At 33.7% G+C, this 18,325-nt stretch overlaps 4 protein-coding genes across 4 annotated transcripts; 3 read left to right on the forward strand and 1 right to left on the reverse strand.

The window, feature by feature from the left end:
- Positions 1 to 1,332: 1,332 nt before the first annotated feature.
- PHYBLDRAFT_143710 (hypothetical protein) lies at positions 1,333 to 1,761 on the forward strand (the record flags this gene model as incomplete). Its single annotated transcript, XM_018431050.1, has 2 exons — positions 1,333 to 1,489; positions 1,583 to 1,761. 2 exons carry the CDS (start codon positions 1,333 to 1,335, stop codon positions 1,759 to 1,761), a joined length of 336 nt encoding a protein of 111 aa, XP_018293509.1.
- An 8,667-nt stretch (positions 1,762 to 10,428) lies between these two features.
- PHYBLDRAFT_166706 (hypothetical protein) lies at positions 10,429 to 11,496 on the forward strand (the record flags this gene model as incomplete). Its single annotated transcript, XM_018435464.1, has 1 exon — positions 10,429 to 11,496. The coding sequence occupies one exon, from the start codon at positions 10,429 to 10,431 to the stop codon at positions 11,494 to 11,496; it is 1,068 nt and encodes a 355-aa protein (XP_018293510.1).
- A 628-nt stretch (positions 11,497 to 12,124) lies between these two features.
- PHYBLDRAFT_186412 (hypothetical protein) lies at positions 12,125 to 13,311 on the forward strand. The gene is made up of 4 exons (XM_018439238.1): positions 12,125 to 12,204; positions 12,348 to 12,457; positions 12,590 to 12,816; positions 12,947 to 13,311. Exons 1-4 carry the CDS (start codon positions 12,144 to 12,146, stop codon positions 13,182 to 13,184), a joined length of 636 nt encoding a protein of 211 aa, XP_018293511.1. The 5' UTR covers positions 12,125 to 12,143; the 3' UTR covers positions 13,185 to 13,311.
- Positions 13,312 to 15,981: 2,670 nt separating this feature from the next.
- Positions 15,982 to 18,091, reverse strand: PHYBLDRAFT_30683 (hypothetical protein). The gene is made up of 6 exons (XM_018439969.1): positions 17,984 to 18,091; positions 17,792 to 17,872; positions 17,372 to 17,697; positions 17,193 to 17,266; positions 16,799 to 16,997; positions 15,982 to 16,747 (listed from the first exon to the last, which is right to left on the reverse strand). Exons 1-6 carry the CDS (start codon positions 18,017 to 18,019, stop codon positions 16,210 to 16,212), a joined length of 1,254 nt encoding a protein of 417 aa, XP_018293512.1. The 5' UTR covers positions 18,020 to 18,091; the 3' UTR covers positions 15,982 to 16,209.
- Between the last annotated feature and the right edge of the window lie 234 nt (positions 18,092 to 18,325).

Genomic DNA, 18,325 nt, shown 5'->3' on the forward strand with positions numbered 1-18,325 from the left:
TATATGTACTGTCCTTATTTCATTTATTTTAGCATACCGTTCTCAATCACTAACTCAAAAAGTCCTTTCACATGTTCTGGCGTGTACTTGCGATAAGTGCCTCTGTTCTTGTATGTTTTTTTTTCGGCTGTTTCATTTTCTTGGTGTTGGTGTTGGTGTTTATATCAAAAGGTAATACTCTTTAACAAAAAGTAGGCTACATTTTATACCATTTTCACAATACAATATGACTTACATTATTTCTGCGTGGTACGCTTATTTTCTACTAGCAAGTATTAAACAAATATTCTCTTAAGGCTGTGCTAAAGATATTATTTAATGCTCACATGTATTTATTTTACTTACATATATATCAAATGTATTGTAATATGGGCTAGTTGGAGCTATTTTCATATCAGATTATGCTTAAATTTAAGTTACCCTTTTAATCTCTGTTATTCTCTATCCAAGAATTCGGACTATTTTGAGCCAATTTTATGCTGCAGAAATTATCCAATGCTGCTTGGTCCAATTTCATTTTATTACATGCTACATGTAACATACTACAACTATTTGTAGCTAATTGTGTATCATATTATGTCCAAGGTTACACGGCATTGTTAATCTCTGTCATTCTCTACCCAAATATTTGGCTAATCTTGTCTCAATTTTTTTCCGTGAGCAAAATTCAATTAGCAATTGGCTACAACATTTTCCAACATATTACTTTTAATACATTACAGCTATATTCAGGTTATCTCTTAATGTAATTACACTAAAATCTACATAACACTGCTCGTATCTGCCATTTTATATCCAGTCATTTGGCTATTTCTTTAACAAAAAGATTAGTCATTTTTCAATGATCATTGACTCTCTCTTAATTTTCCGTTGTGCTAGTTTGATCATGCTCCGAATATAACCACATTGTATTCTTATCTTTTCTTTACCATATCTAACTCAATAAGTATACTGATTATGTCCCATGTTTGTACAATTTTTTCTAAGCAGGTCACTTTTATTGTATTTTAGTTAATTTTATCGTGGTTTTTACCATAATAAGCTTAAAGACATGCTATATTGCTACTCCTGGCTTTTTCAAACAACATTTTTTTTTGCTTCAATTACAAGATCGCCAATTTTGTGTACTCACAATTAAATTACTATATGATTTTAAGCTTTCATTATTATCATTATTGACTTGGTGTAATTTTGACTGACTATATTAGATTTCTTGTGCTATGGCAAAGATTTATAAATAATATAAAAGAATTCAAAATTAATTTCTAATAATTATATTTTCAGTTATTTTAAAACCCTTATTTAATTTTTAACAAAACCAAACAATCCAAGATGCCCAAACAATTGACAAGACTTCCTCGTAGTTGTAGCTTCACGGAGAAATCCGAAGGGAATTCAGATGACAGAGATTTAAATTCTCGCCCTATTCTGGCAAGACCTATCAAGGAAGAATATACTTCATTTATTGAAGGTCCAACGTGCATGGAAGGTGCCAGCTCGCAAGGCAATGTTTTGGATGACGAAGATTTGACTATGAAAAGAGATAAACCAAAGGACAAGCGACGCTAACGATCCTATACAGAAGATGAAGCTTTGCTGGTCCTGAAGAAGTATTTTGTTGATGGAATGTCAATGGGGGAAGCTGGAAACCGTGTTGAGATGCCAAGGTCAACAGCCGGTCGGTTGATAAGACGTATAAGAAAAAGACTCGACCTACTAGCTAAAAGAGAACGTATGCACAAATATGCTAGTCTAGAATAATATGATAAGGCCCTATGCGAAAAGGTCGAAACTATGCTTTTACAAAAAAACCCTCTTTGAATAAATTATATGCCAGAATTGGTATGAAATTTACGAGAAAAATCGGCTCTTTCGCACATATCTCACTTGATCGGGGAAGATAGTGTGAAGAGTCAGTCAATATGTAACGGCCCCCCCTATATGTCCCCCACCCACATCCTCTTGGCCACTCTTTAAACCCACCTTATCGGTCATTCTCTCCACCCATCTCGGTAATTTCCTACACGCAAGCTCTCTCTCTCATTGTAATGGTGCGGGCCATGGTAATGAAAATGTGATGACGCCTTTTCTCCCATCTACACTCATTGTCTTTGCGCGGTGCATAACAATGAGCCTGCATCCTTTCTTCCGGACTAGCCCAGAAAATCTCCTCCCTCCCTCTCGGTCAATCCCTACGCGATCCCTTTTCGTTTTTCGCTACAATCCAGCATGTTTTCCCATCCGTCTCCCCATTGTTTCCTATTTGACTTTAGGTCTATCTCCATGGTAGAATCTAGAAGCCTTTAGATCTGTTCTATCTCTTTTGGGAAGACATGGCTACGGGATGTGCCTTCTTGGGCTCTCCCCATCTCTTATTTAGAAAATACAAAGCTCTCAAGAAACATCATCGAACAAACGAAATCCAAAACAAAAGCCGTGATGTCCTATTTTGCATCGCAGCAACGGAGGCTCACCAACCTTTTTGAGCACAAACTGTATATTGTATGAACACCTATTTTGTTAATGTCTATTTTAGTGCGTGTGTGCGTGTGTGCGTGTGTAGCTTTTATCTTTCTTTCTTTCTTTTTTATTATACAGGGGAAGGGAAACTTTTTTCTAGATCCAATTGGAGAAAGTAAGGAATGGAGGAAGAAAGGAAATAAAGGATAGAAAAATATTATTTTGGAGTCTCCAGTTGAGTAAGTAGCTTTTCAAAGATAGGTTTGGAATATACATGCTCTATATCAATTTGTTGTTGTTTTTGGTATTTTAAATATATAAATATATATATGTACATTTTGTTAGATGATTTTTGTTTGAATTTGTTTGTGATGTTGAATTCAAAGAGGGAAAAATTAAAATATATAATATAAAATATAAGTATATGAAGATTTACCTTGACATTCCCAAAGAACATTGGACCAAAGCTCATTCATCATCAAGAGGCTTTTGCTTCCTAATATTATCAAGTGTCTAAGGAATATATATGTATAAGATAAGAAAAAAGAAATCCACAGTCATTATAATCATCAAGTAAGGTAAAAGACATATAGAAATTTAGAGAATAACCTTTTTGCTCGTGAGATAGCAACATTTACTCGAGGATGATTATCAATAAATCCACTACTACTTGTTCGAACAGTAGATAATATGATTATTTCTTTTTCTCCTCCCTATCCACACACACACACACACACACATACATACAAATTAATTAATTGAATGAATGAATAAATACATTTTGGAAAATCCAATGTATGTATGTGTTTGTTTGTCTTTTATATGTTAGTACAAAGCTTACTTGAAATGAGTCTACTGTTGATATATGAAGCCTCTCGGTATTTTTGTCGAGTTTTGCTGATATAACCTCGGATAGGGCATCTGCTTGTTGTTTATCTACCCTCCCACACACGCACATACATATATAAAGTCATTTTGGATGAGTATTGATTTGGTTGGAAAATTATACTCAAATATATATATATATATATATATATATATATTACTCACACAATGCAATTACACCAATATCTGCTGAAGATATACCCAAATTTAATAAGGTCTCGATTATTTTTGCAGAAAGATCCATTTCTGCCTCATTCCAGAATGAGTTTGTCCGTGTGTTCTTACGCTCCTATTAAAAGATGTTTGTGATTATTATCATAATATTTTTTTAGTTTATATATATATATAAAGATAAAGGCTCAAAAAGTAACTTACTTCTCCACCAACATCAATGAATATAAGAGGAGGAAGACCTACTAAAGATGGACTCCTATCTTCAGCAGTTACACCATTGATCAGTCGTCGGTTGTAAAACAGTCCGTTACTAACAGAAGAAATCCTAGGATGACACTATACACATATTTAGAAAAAGTGCAATTATTTAGATTGTAGTATCATCACAATATTTGCTACTTGTAACAAAAAAAAACAAAGACATAATAAAGGATATCCTATTCATTTATGTGGGTGTCTTACACGATACTGAGTACGTAACAGTGTTGCCTGGTGACCCATCTACAAATATAAAAAGAGATTATATGAGACCTATACTTTTAGCTCTGGCCATAAATTTTAGCTAGATTTGATTTCTAAAAGACTTCGTTATATATATATATATTACTTCTGTCATTCGATCAAACAATGTCTTGTCTAGTCCTTGTCCAACAATATCTTCTTGGGCAATGGTTGTCAGGGTGGGTGGGAGCTATATACATTACAGTATATAAAAATAAAAAATAGATATTTAATTAAATCGGATATGATTCTGTTGTTTTTGGTTTGAAGAAGGAAGAGGAGGTTCTTCTTCTTACCTGCATAGGATCTCCAATCATAATAAGTCTATTACAACCAAATCTCGTTAAGGGGACCATATTCAATGGTTCCATTAGTTGCGAGCATTCATCCATCAGCACCAATGGGAAATGTATCCCATTGAGTATATCAAATGTAGACGCTATACATGTTGTACCTTTTTATACGTGTGTGTAGCGGTTTTTTTTTTATGATTAGTAGTGCTTGTATTTCAGACCATAATATATCAAGCTTACCAATCACATCTGCCGTCTGAACCTGAGAGACATGTTCCTTTTTTCTGAATCGCTGTATAGCATTGGAAATATATTCAGATTCCTCCTCTGTATTTTTGGGATCTGCCAACATTTCCTCGAGCTCTTTGAGCTCTGTATCAATGCATGCATTCATGTATTCATTAAAAATCATTGTATAAATGTTAGGCACAATATTCCAAGTATACCGTTTTTTTGTCTTCATTTTTTTTTACCATCATTACTTGATAATTTCGCTTGTGCTGTGTAAGGAAGTAGACTTTTTGTAATCTTTTTTAAGCTAAAGATCGGTCGAATTATCAGTAAATTATCCAATGCTATATACAGAATATTACTAATTGTGTAGTTTACCTTCCCACTCTAACAAATTGATCGAATCCTAGCTTTACTAAAGTCTAATTAAATGTATATAAAATTTAATGTCAAAAATAACTTTCTAGGCGATTATATATATATATAAATTAATTGATCTTGTTAAATACCAAAAGAATTCGATCGACAGCAGTATTCTAAAGAAGAAGAAGTAAAGAGAGAGAGAGAGATAGTGTGAATATTATATCCATTTAATAGATGTGCATTACAGCTTGCTAATTACCGTCATTGAGGAAATTAGTATTTTAAAGGTGACCATATCTTCTGGCTCGCGTCTAAAGGATGCAGTATCAACTATATCTTTCAGAAATATAATAATTACAGCAGCGAGATAGCTAAATCAAATCAAACCAAATTATATTAATAGTTGGTTTAACCTCTTCTTCTTCTTCTTTTATATTGATATATTGATATAGCAAATTATTTTCATTTTCATTTAATTTTCATCTTATCTTTCTTTCTTTCTTTACCTTTTTCCAGAGCCAAATACACCTATATGTATATAAAGTACAATCTTGCTTTAATAATTCTGATTATTACTCACTACTAATGATACCAAAAACAATAATAATAATAATGATAATAATACCGTGAACTAAGATAATAGGATTCTCGGTTTCCTCATTCCAGCCAGGAGAAGTGATTACTGATTTAGCAACTGCACGGAGCACACTATAGAATCAATAAGCAATAATCAATTGTCAATGAAAGAAATATGAATAAATAAATAAAGCAAAAAAAAATAAAACCTTTCTTGGTCTGTATTCAAATGATATTCTTTAATAGTCTCGCAAAGCTTCGCTTCCACATCAATGTTGTCTTCTCGAGTAAGTTGAATATGTTCAAGTTTTAATTGAGGTTCAGCTACAGATGGAGACGAAGCCGGAGACGAAGGCCCAGCTTGATTTTGTAAATTCTGGTGCTGAACTTGGTCAGCCTTTCGTTTTCCTTTCCTGCTCTTATTTCTCAGCATATGAGAAAATATGGGAAGTGTATCCAGTTGGTCATTCAAGTTATCTATAACAACATTCAATTATTCATTTATTTAAGTATTAATATGTATATATATTATATTATACTTAAGCTTAGGTATTTCTTCTTCTTCTTTTTAATAAAGATAATAATAGTAATAATAGTAATAAAGAACTTACCCAACATGACAAATTCTGTACTGGCAGCTATAGTTCTCATTGCATAAAGTGGTAACGATTCTTTTAGTAGTAAAAGCGCCACCCGTACATCTCGAGGTGTAAGACATTCAATCTGGCTCACATATAATATAAGAAAGGTAAATATAAAGGAAGAGAAAGAAGAAAAAAAGAAAAAGAGACTTTAGCATATATAAATATATATAAATCTTGTTAGTGTAAACATTTACCATCATTCCACCATCAGAATGTGGACCATAATATACACTTCTTCCCATAAATGTACCACTTGAATCGAATTTCGGGTTTTTGGAAACAACCCAGACATCATCTGCAGATGTATATGTGAAAGCGTATTCCAAACAGCACGAGTTGTTATATTTTAGGATAAAACAAATATAGATAGATATGTATATTGTCGAATATTCCTGACTTACCTTTACTATATCTAGAATGATGTTCTTTGCTTCGTAACATGATACGGAAATGACTTTGTGAAGAAGAATAATTATCACTAATAAAATATACAAGTATTATAATTCCATATAAGAGACACACAAACACATATACGTTATATGCACATATGTACATACTTCCTTAATTCACATGAGGAATAAAAGCCACAGCCTTTTGTTCGAAAGTATCTTTCGAGATTTTCTCCTTTTTTGGCCATGTTATAAAAGGAATAATAATAGACTGCATAATTCAACAAAAGTATCTAAATCGTGTGTAAATTTATATATAAGACAAAATTGAAGGAAATTGTATATATATATACTACTTACCTGAATATGTTCATGAATAAGTCTCTGAAAGGTATCTTTGTACTCTGCGACATTTTTCTAGTTGTTAAGAAATTAATAATTGAAGATGTTGACGAAAAATAAACCATATTGAAGGTATATGTATATATATATATGCTTACAAAATTAGCAGGCATTTTTCGAACTCTTTTGGGATGCTTTTTTGTTTTTATTATTTCCATGGCTTTTCCCATGGTAGGGAATTGTATAGCCAAAGGAACTGACCTGTAAACCAAAAGAAAAAGAAAAATCAAGTTAGTTTAAACATGATCAAAAATTATATTTACTTTGTGTATATATATATATATTAATACTTGCACTTTTTCTTGTATGTTTCCTTTGAAGGCTGTGGTAGGATATTGTGGTCTTTCTCTGTGGAATATGATCTTGTTAGGACTGCATGTATATATATATATATATGTACAATATTTTTATCTCTCATTTTCTTCTTTTGAGATGTAATTTATCTTGCTCAAATAACATATTGTCATTACTACGTACATAGACGGTCCGGCTCTAGAGGATGACTCTGCTACATTTTGAGGATTATCTACTGGTAAAGCAGAAGCTTTTACAAATAGATTGCTTGATTTACAGAATTATATATGTATTAGCTTGTAAGGAATTATAACCTTTTACGATTACCACTAAAGAAATAAAGATAGTCCGAATGTGTAGATGTCTGTGTGTGTGTACCTTGTCCCTGGTGCGCTTTGAAGTGATTCGGATAAACCATTTGATGATTTACTCAATGTATCTGATACACTCTGATGAAGAACAGCCATAGATCCTTTTTTTGATAATCCTACGCACATTCGTTTTGTTCTGACCTACATAACAAATATTGTTGTTTTTTAAGTATATATATTTATATAAAAGAAAGTGGAAATCGCTTACATCGATATTTCCTCTTGTGCTAGACAATGTACTTTCGTCTGTATTATTGCTATCATTATTTGGAGCTTCTTGATTTGTGTTCGTAGTCGATTCACCGTTTACAGTATGTCTAGTAATCCCATAGTTTACTGTTCTCTTTGGCGAGCTATTATTAATTGATTTTGCGATGATTGGACTGATGAAAGGTTTCGAAGCCAATGTACTACCGCTTGCAACTGTACTAGCACTAGCACTAGCACTAGCACTAGCATTTGTATTTGTATTTGCATTTGCGTGAATATTTGCACGAATATTTGTACGAATACTTGTATTTGGACTTGTATTTGCAATTGTCCTAGCGGTTGTAAATGTATTGATATTTGATGTTTTTGTGTTTGTGGTGGTAATTGTGTTTTGATCATCTTCAATATCCATTCCCTCAAAGTAGGAATTATCGATGCCTTCTAACTCAGAATCGACTGTACTATATTCTACAGACTGGACATGCGTTTGTATATTAGCATCAGAAGTTTTCTCCAGGACAGGATTGATCTGAGGAACAACAGAGATTGCTGCCGATGACCGATCAGCCTGGTTGTTTTGGTTCGATTGTTGTAGATTCCTTTTGGGTAGTCTAAATGGTCCCCCTGGCCCTTGTCTTGTTCCTGTTTCTGTTCCTCCTTCTGAATTGGATCTACTGTGGGCCAGTGGTGTCACTTCAGTACTTGTGGTAATTGGAGTTCCTTCCATATGCAACAATCTCATTCTGGCTTGGCGATAGTCACTATTATACGAGTTTGTCGCTACTGTAGTTTCTTGGGCGGAAATTGTCTGATGATAATAGTAATAAAACGCGCTATTAAAATTTTGCACCAATATCCCACCTACACACAAATTTATGTAATGCTGCGGATTTAAAAGGCCAAAAAATAAAAGAAAGTTGATGGGAATGATAATAGTGTCGACTCACTCGAGTATGATTTATAGGCTCTGCAGGCTGTTCCTGAACGGAGGTTGATTGCTGTGGTTGATTACTGACAGACTCGATAGTTGCTATATGTTTCTCAAATTCTACTTCGTCTCCTTCTGATGGAATTCCTCCTCTGAAGAATTGACTAGAGGATAACTTGAGTTACTTTATTTTTATTTCATTTCAAGATTGGAACAAATGTGCTTTTAATTTATATATGTATTTATGTATGAAAATAAATAAATATAAATAAAAGAGGACAATCATTGGACTAAGATACTTTATTATATATTGATCTATTGATCTATTGATCTATTGATCTATCGATTTATTGTTTTACTCACTTATCGATAACATAGCCTTTTTCGTCTGCTAGTATAAGCTAGATATGGTGAACTAAGGGTATCAGAAACAATATAAAAGAATATGGCTTTTTTGTATTCTCTTTCTTCTTCTTATCTGTTGAAAATAAAGAGCTACCTTTCTATTTTTGCTGTAATATTTCATCGTGCCTAATCCACATGTATATATATAGATACAAGTCAAATGAATGAGTTTATGGAATGAATTGAATTGAATTGAAAAAGTAATTTCATGAGCAAATTATAGACTCTTCCCCACCATCTTGCCATGTCTTAAACTTTTTCGTTTTTTGGGCAGTGAAGAGAACAACATATTCAAATATATTTTGTTCCATTTGTTCGTAATGAAAGAAGAGTTGGATTTCTTAAATGGGTGTACTTTTTTTTTAATATATAAAAAAAAAAGCGGTACTTTATAAGTGATAAAATAAAATTTATGCTGTAAGTAGGATTTAATCTATTTTTTATATGTAAACTGGAATCAAAAGTGGCTTGTAAAAGTATAGTGAAATGAATGAACAGATCAGTCATTGAATGGAATAATAATTTATGGTACACATTTCTTTATCTATCCTTGTCTCACCTTCTTCTGTTCGCCTTCTTTATCCCTTCAAATCCCTTTTCTTTTTTTTCTTTACCAGCTAAAAAAAACATGTATGAAACCCTTATTTGTTGGCGTTTGACATGTTAATTAAAAGGCTGTTTGTCGCACTGCTTTATGCATAAGATCGCCCTGTATAATTTATTTTACTTTATTTTTAGTGGAGCGAACTGTAAACTCATTGGATTTCCCTATTTATTTTTTCTCGCATATCTTTTCTTCTTCTTCTTCTCCTTCTTCTTCTTCATTTCCCTCCCCCCCCCCCCCCCCCTCTCTCTCTCTCTAAAAGCACGGGCCTCTTCACCTCTATAAACATGCATATAAGGATGTAAAAGAAAACTACTAATGTCAATACCAATACTAACAATTTGTTATTAGAAAACAATGTTAATATAAAACAAATGGTTTATATACGACTCTTTTTTATTTGTCAACGCTTTGACACGTGGAAATCAAAGAAAAACAGTGGTTTGGACTACTAGCAAAAAAAAACTCCCTTCTCTCCCTCCTTCTCTCTCTTCTTCTCTACCTTTATATCTGTATTCTACATCTATATATCTCTGTATATATCTATATATCTTTATATTCATATTATATTATATTGCTATCTTTGGGGAGGGAGAAGGATCTTTCAACTTGCTTGTGATTTTTTTAAAAAAATAATAAGAAGAAGAAGAACACTGAATATGCCAGACAGTTCCTCATTGCTGCAATGTCTCTTTATAATGTCTGTTTCTCTACTCGTGACAATTCACGCCAATACGCCACTAGAAGTAATATCTAATGGCGGTAATGCAGGAGAGAAGAATTCACTACACGTCTCCGCCACCATTACAACCACCATTTCACCACCACCTCAACCTTCTCCTCAATATGGTTACCTTATAGTCAGCGCTCTGCTGAGTGCAGCTTCTGTTGCCTATCATTTTTTCCGAATCCTGTTTTCCAGTATCTGGAAACTGATCATGACTCTGCTATGGCCCGTTTCCTGGCTAGTGCGCTTATGCTGGACTGGACTGGTGGTCAAACCTGCGATGCTATTTGCACACATATGTTATGTACTCTGGCCGATCACTCTGTTTTGTCTTATGGCTGTTTTATGTGGCCTGGTGATTGGTGGGTGTGCCGGTTTTGCAGCTGAAGCGTTTTCCTCGGTTCTGATTTCTGCCACCTGGGGTGGTGGTAATATTACAGAGAAACAGAAATCAAAAGACACGGTTCTATCACAAGTCAGTGACAGCGACATTGATGTTGATGCCGATATCGAGGACGACGAAAGAGACGCACAAATTCCCGAGCCTCCTGGATCAGATCACACTGGCTACACAGGAAGCAGTGCACGAATGCCACGAGGATATCCACTTGCTGCGATGATCGACGAGGACGAAGACGACGAAAATCTTCGTGGCAATAAAAGTTCATCGTCTTCCTTTTACTGGGAAACCTCTTTCTTTGGTGGCAATCGAAGGGGAAAAGAACGTAGAGGTCTACCTGATGCTACTGTCGAATCCTGGCGTTCTTCTCTCTCCAGACGATCCAGCTCTTCGTCTACTTCTTCGCAAATTATGATAAACAGTCGTCAACCGCCAGTGAATAATGCTGCAATAACAACAACAACGACGACGACGACAAAAACAACGGCTGTCCCTGTTTTTGCCACTTCTATGTCTATGTCTGTAGTGCCTCCGCCTGATAATAATTTGAAAAAGAGAACTACATATAACAAACAAGACGATTGGGAATGGGCAGACGATGATGAAGATGACTTTCCATCCAGAAGAAACTCTCGATAATATTCGTTGCCTAGAAATTAAAGAAAGAAAAAGCTCAAAAAGAAGAAATAAGAAGAATAAAATTAAATAAATGAAGGAGGGAAAGAAGAAAGGATTGGCATGCTTCGGTTGAACTTCATCAGCCAAGTAGGCAATAGTTGTTAATACGAGTCTGTCAATACAGGTGCTGTGACAAGGGCATAAAGATTGTACAGAATGAACAAGACAACAAGAAAATGAAAGAAGTATTGTTTCTTTCATTTATGCTTTATATATAATTGTTTTCTTCTCTCCATGTATATTCATTATCGTTGTTCCAAGTTGGATGAATGGATTAATGAAGACTAATTTGCATCTAGGTGAAAAAGAATAAAGGCAATTTATTTTTAAGAGTAGAAAAAAAATGTAACCAAAGCTTTAATAAATTTCTCGATATATGTGTATAATATATATATATAAGATAGTGGCTTACAGTAACAGCCAAAAAAAAAACTAGACAAAAGGCTATGAGAGATCAGGCATATATAAATAAAAATAAAATAAAAAAGCGAATAGACAGTATTTTAAAGCCAGCAGATAATTCAATACAAAAAAAATTGTGCCAAAAAAAGAAAAAAGACTTTACAACCTTACTTCTTGAAAGTATTAAAATAAATTAAAGACTCACAATGCCACCAAATTCATTCAACAAGAAACACCAAAAGCCTCTCACATCTCTCGAGAAGCTTAGTAAGTAATTCCTTTTTCAATGTACAATTATATTATATTACTTTTACTTTTACATTATGTATTTACATTTCTACGAGATCGCATGTATTAATAATTACCTGTACAATGTTTTTATTGTCATAATCATTATTATCATTTATTAGAAAAGAAAAAGAAGCAACAGCTTATTCAGAAAGCTACTGTCAAGGCTCAATATTACAAGACGCTTGCAAAAGAAAAGCCTGATCTCGATGCACCTGATTATGTCAAAGAAGTAAATAATCATTACTCAAACAAAAAACAATAGATAGAAATCCTTAATGAACAGCTTCATTGAGACGATCCCGTTACTTTATTTAAAATTTTTTAATTTACTAATACTTAAAAATAACTATTACATGAATAGATCTTTGCAGAAAAGACGATCGATGAGGATGGCAATGTAGTTGAATACAACACAAACAAGGGAACAAAACGTAAGGCAGAGGAACAAACAGTAGAAGAGGAACGTGAGTATGATCTTGACGAAGAATCATCATCATCGGAAGAAGAGGACGACGAAGACGAACGCAACAACAACAAAAACAAATCTACCAAGAAACAAAAGAAGCAACAAGATGCTGAGCCAAAACAGTAAGTATTGATAAAAATTCAGGAACAACAAAATGAAAATACTTGTGTGTGTACAAATAGTGTAATGTAGTGTAATATCTAAATGACAAAAAAATGTTAATTGAATTGTGTTTTCTTCTTCTTCTTCAAGATTCAAGCCAAATCCTTTCAAGGCTCAGCTGGAAGTTCAAAAGAGAACAAAGGAAGAGGCATTAAAGGCCAGAGAAGAAAAGGAAAAGATGTACGAGGAAAAGAATAAGGCACGAGCAAATTACTATCGCGAACGTAACCAGGTGCGCGGCAAGATGATGGCAAAGAACAAGCGAGGCCAACCAAATTTGGCTACCCAAATGAACGTATTGCTCGAAAAACTCCAGAAGCAAAAATAAACAATACAAACATATAGATAGATAGATAGATAGATCAATCATTTGCTTTCATTTTACATATATCTTGAAATTCTCCAATTTTCAAATCAATTCATTGCTATTTTTCTTTCTTTCTTTTACCTTTCATAATCACCATCTAATCAATGACCCTAATTTTTCTCTTACATCTTCTTACCTTTCTTCTTTGCGATTCATTACACATAGAACAAGATGACCAACAAAAAAAACTATTCCTTGAGCATCTAACCATTAATGCCTACAAGTCAAATAAAATAAAACTTGAAAATCAAGAGAATACAGCACAACACAGCATAAGTTCTGTGAATATTTGTAGCTGATTTATGTGTCAAATGCTGCAAATAAAATAGACTTTATGGAGGGTATAGTGAGGATTTGATATAGTAGTATTAACATAAAAGCCTCTCTGCTTTTACTTGACACCAACAACGCAAAGCTAAAAACGTATTTATGTTCAAACTATATAATAATCATCCGTTTAAAGAATTGTATACTAGAAAGGATTATTTTGATCAAAAATTGCTAATTAAATACAGAAAATCAGCTATAAATCTTAATTGATAAAACAAGCAGCTTTTATACTTATAAGTAACATGATGAGACACATAAAGATCCACTATATAGACGCTGTTTGACAGTAATTGCTCAGATATTGATCAAGTTATCCTATTTTTTTATTCTAAAGAACCATTTACTAATGAGAAAACAGATATTTACACCACAAAAAATGGGATTATCGTTTTGCGCTATTAGATAAAGCTGTTAACCAAAACAAGCCATGATTCTCAGTGCTTTTTTGATCAACAACAGGCCAATATTCATGGAGATATCAACATTTTGAAAAATACCAATATCGATATTTACACCATTAAACGATAGTATTTAAAGATCCGACAATTAAAGTGTGTGTCCCAAACTGCTGCAATCCGATAAGAAAGAGAAAAGAAAAAGGCAAATTGTGGGTGTGATTCTTGGACACCTTTACAAATTTTTGTTTGTTTCTTTTTTTTTTGCTTTTGTTCATGTCAGCTATATTAGAATATTCTAGCAAAAAGGGAGTTTATAGTTCACAAATTATTCGTATAATGAGAATAATGATTTCTCGCTGTAATGTGTATAAACAGCTTTTTTATTATTAAAAGTACACAAGAAGAAGAACAAAATTGACCTTTATTAATTACTTTATCAAGAGATGTAGACATGAGCTTGGTAGTTTTCTGTAATATTTATTTACATATAAGCTTTGCAGACTAGATTTTTCCTTTGTTTCTTTACAAAATATACTTGGTGCATATGCTCTGGGGAGTGGTGCATTTGAAACTTGATCTAGAAAGGTAAAATAGACAGAGTATTCTTATTATTATAAAGCATGTGGGAGATAATGACAGAGGAGCTTCCCCCTTTTTATAAAAAAAAAACAAGGGATTAGCAGTAGAATTACTTTTATGTATGTAGCTGATAAACTATGGTATTTACTGTTATTGATTTAAAGCAATAATAATAATTACAAAAAAAAAGCGCGTATAAATATTATATTATTTTCATTAAGAATTCTTTTCGCTCTCTCTCTCGCTCTCGCTCTCTCTATTTTGGCTTTTGTTTTTTTTTTTTTTTTGTTTTATGGATTTCCAAGCAATCCTTGGCTGCTGATAGATACAAGTACATATATGTCATTCTGTCCCATGTGAAAATCCTAATGCATAGGTTTATTTGTATTTGTGCCTGTACATAGATAAACCTCTAGATCCAGACCTCTCCGGACTGTGCGGGATCTGCGATTAGTTTCTTTTTGACTACTTTGTGTAGTCGAAACAAGCTAGGAGAGTAACACCCTTTTTTTTGTTTTTTTATCAAAGTATCCTCTTTATTGGATTGTCCTCCCTTAAATAGATGTTATATCAAAGTAATTGATCTCTCTTTTTTTTTCTTTGCTTATCACTTTATATAATTTATATCTTTACTTGGCGAATGGATCGATTGTTAGTTGTGCACGTGGAGTGAATGGGTGGTTACATAATATAAAAAAGTTTTTGGGTTTCTTTTGTTTGATTTTGTTTCTAGCAAATACATATTCAGATATAGTTGCAATGGTGTAGTACAATGTGGAACTACTCAACAGAATTGATTTTTTGTGTTGTTGTTTGTTCCAGGCAAAAAGAGAGCAATATTTGCGAAAAGAAATATAGATGAGGCAATTTATTGTACCTTTATTTTTATTTCTTTGTTATACCAGGTTGACTTTTTTATATTGAAACCATATATTCTATGTATATTTTGTGAATGAACACTATTAATATTTGGTCCCATGTTAAGCTAAAGAAGTACATATATCAAGAGGTCTTGTCTGGTCTTTTCCCTTTATTCTTGTTCAATTAATAGCCAATTAACAGCCAATTGAAAGCCATTGTTGCTGGGCAAATAAAAGAGTAGTTATCAAGCTTATCTTTTGACTTGAATTACTCAACGACCAAGTGAAGGAATTCAAAAGGTCTCCATAAGAAAATGATTAATTTAGAAATCTTTCCTTTACTTTTCCTTTGGGAATATATGCTATTTATCTTTATTATTATTTTACAGGATACCAATACTGATACTGATATTGAGATTGATATTTACATATATAAATATGTCTCCTTTGTATTTACTCTTTTTCTTTTAATGAGTTTGTCATACATGGTACAAAGAAAATCTTACTTTTATTCTTTAGAATAAATAAATAAATAAATAAATTATAATTGTTAAAGATGTATGTACTACAATTGTGTGTAACTCTGAAATTAAAAATAAGTAAAATAATAATAATAATAATATTTTATTAACAAATTGTTAAAATAAAAAAGGGATAGGTAGATATATGTGTATGAATATTCTTAATAAAGTAAAAGAGGTATGATTTTGTGAGTGTGTAAAAGATAGATAACTAGATAGATAGTTAGTTAGTTAATTGTGGGGAATGTATGTATGTATTATTTACATGATAGAAATAAAGATATATATATATAAATTTCTAAAGAAGTCTGTCCACAATGTTGAGGGCAGCAAATACGAGCACTGTACAGACTGGTACACAGACAACCCCATAACTCCAGAAAAGCATATGAAGCATCTCTTCTTCAAATATATTGTTAACCTGCGTGATCTGGACAAGGTTGATTGCTGTAGGAGTGCTGGGCAAGACGATCATCATGATAATAAACACCGGGTCCTTGGCGAGCGAGGACCACTGGGCTCCGTAGAGTACAAACAACACAACGACCGGGATAACCAGCAGTGGCATCAGTACCATTCTCACTCCAATTGCCGTTGCCACAGGCTTTTTCATTGCGGGCGAGGTTTCATGCTGAGTTTCTGAGATGCAGGTAAGCTGAGCACCCAAGCAGGTCAGGATCAGAGGCACGGCTGCCTTTCCACAGGTCTCGATTGCCTTTGTGAAAGAAGGGTAGAGGAAAGAGTCCTTTGCATACAAAAGTGGTTTGAGAGGAGTCAGGCCAACGATAAGTGCAAGCATGGCTGCATAGAGAGGAGGCGACATAAAGCTGTCAAATCTCTTGGCAACACGGACAATAAATCTTCCACCGGGAACCCGAGCAACAAACCGATCAAAGCCAGAAACATTTTGTTGTTGGATGTTGATTGAGTTGGATAGTAAGCCGGTTCTTTCATTGCTATTGTCGTCATTGGCATCATATTTGGAATTCTTTTTTCCTAATACTGATCCTGCTCCATTTCGGTCCTCGTTCTGGATAGCAAGAGTGGCTGTGCTTGGTGTACGGTGGTTTGGGCGAAGAATTCTAGCTTCCAAATCGGCGTCTTGATCGACAATAGAGGAAGATTCTGAGTGATCCATTGATTGGTAACCGCCGCCATTATGGGGATTAGCATTACGATCATTATTGCCAGAACCGACGTAATTGTTCTCGCTTATTTGATCGGAGTCAGTAGTAGTGCTGCTAAGGCTGTCAATGTCCACGATTTCGTCTTCGCGCTTACGCAAGAGATTGTACCCATAAGACCAGCGAACCAGATTACCAAAGATAGCAAAGAACAGAGTATAAGAAATACCTCTATAAAGAAAAAATGGTAACATAAATATTTAGTATTTTCTTGTCTTGTCTTGTCTTGTGTTTGTGTTTGTTTGTGTGTTTTCACAAAAGACAACATTTCCATACCTGGCAGCTACAGTTTCTGGTGTGTCACCTTCTGTCCAGAATAGAATATGTGCGGCTTCCGAGACAGCCAAACTGGAGATAATGGCGATAGGCAAAGAATTTGTGTTCGAAAATAGAACGCAGGCGAGCACAAATCGCCTGTAACCAGCATCCATGCCCATGATCCGAGTGGTAGTTTGGCTGGCTATGTAAGATATGACGATAAAGACGGCATAGAATACCGGGATTGGCCAAAACGCGATAAGCTTTTCAACTGAGATAATCGAGGCCACATTTGAAAACAGGAGGCAAGGAGTAAAAAAGACGAGATTCAGTCTTGACAGCCACTTTTGAAAATCAAATAATAAATATGTTGGAATAAATGAATCGATTGGTTGATGTGTATTCAATTGATGATAATTTGTTTGGTGTTGTTGTTACCTTTTGCTTTGGCATATCAAAATACCCTCTCTTTGTAAGGATAAAGCCAAAGAAGACGACCGTCATGACTTGCAAGATAGCCTATTTATGTGTATATTATGAAGGTTTATTTGACAATTAAAAAAAAATTAAAGGTTAATTTTCTTTAAGATAAGAATATGTTGATTAATTATGATTGACTGACTGACTGACCTGAACGGCGGCTATGATTAGATCGACTGTTGCCATTATTGATCTATTTGATTGGATATACTATGTCTATAGAAAGTGGCTGATGTTTGCTTAACAATTCGAAAAGAATGAAAAGAAGAAAGAGAAGTAAAGAGAGAAGAGAATTGAAAAAAAAAGAGTCTAAAATTGGTTTATAAAAACAATTGAATTCAATTGAATTCAATTGACTTGTGGAATCGAATTGAGTTGAGTTGTCGGACAAAATACAATAATAAGACTTGCGAAATATATACGCTCAAGATATTTATACAATATAATAGTTAGGTAGTGTTTGGGCTACACAGCAAAGCCAACGATCAATTT

The sequence above is a fragment of the Phycomyces blakesleeanus genome (assembly GCF_001638985.1).
Source record: "Phycomyces blakesleeanus NRRL 1555(-) unplaced genomic scaffold PHYBLscaffold_7, whole genome shotgun sequence".
NCBI lineage: Eukaryota > Fungi > Mucoromycota > Mucoromycetes > Mucorales > Phycomycetaceae > Phycomyces > Phycomyces blakesleeanus.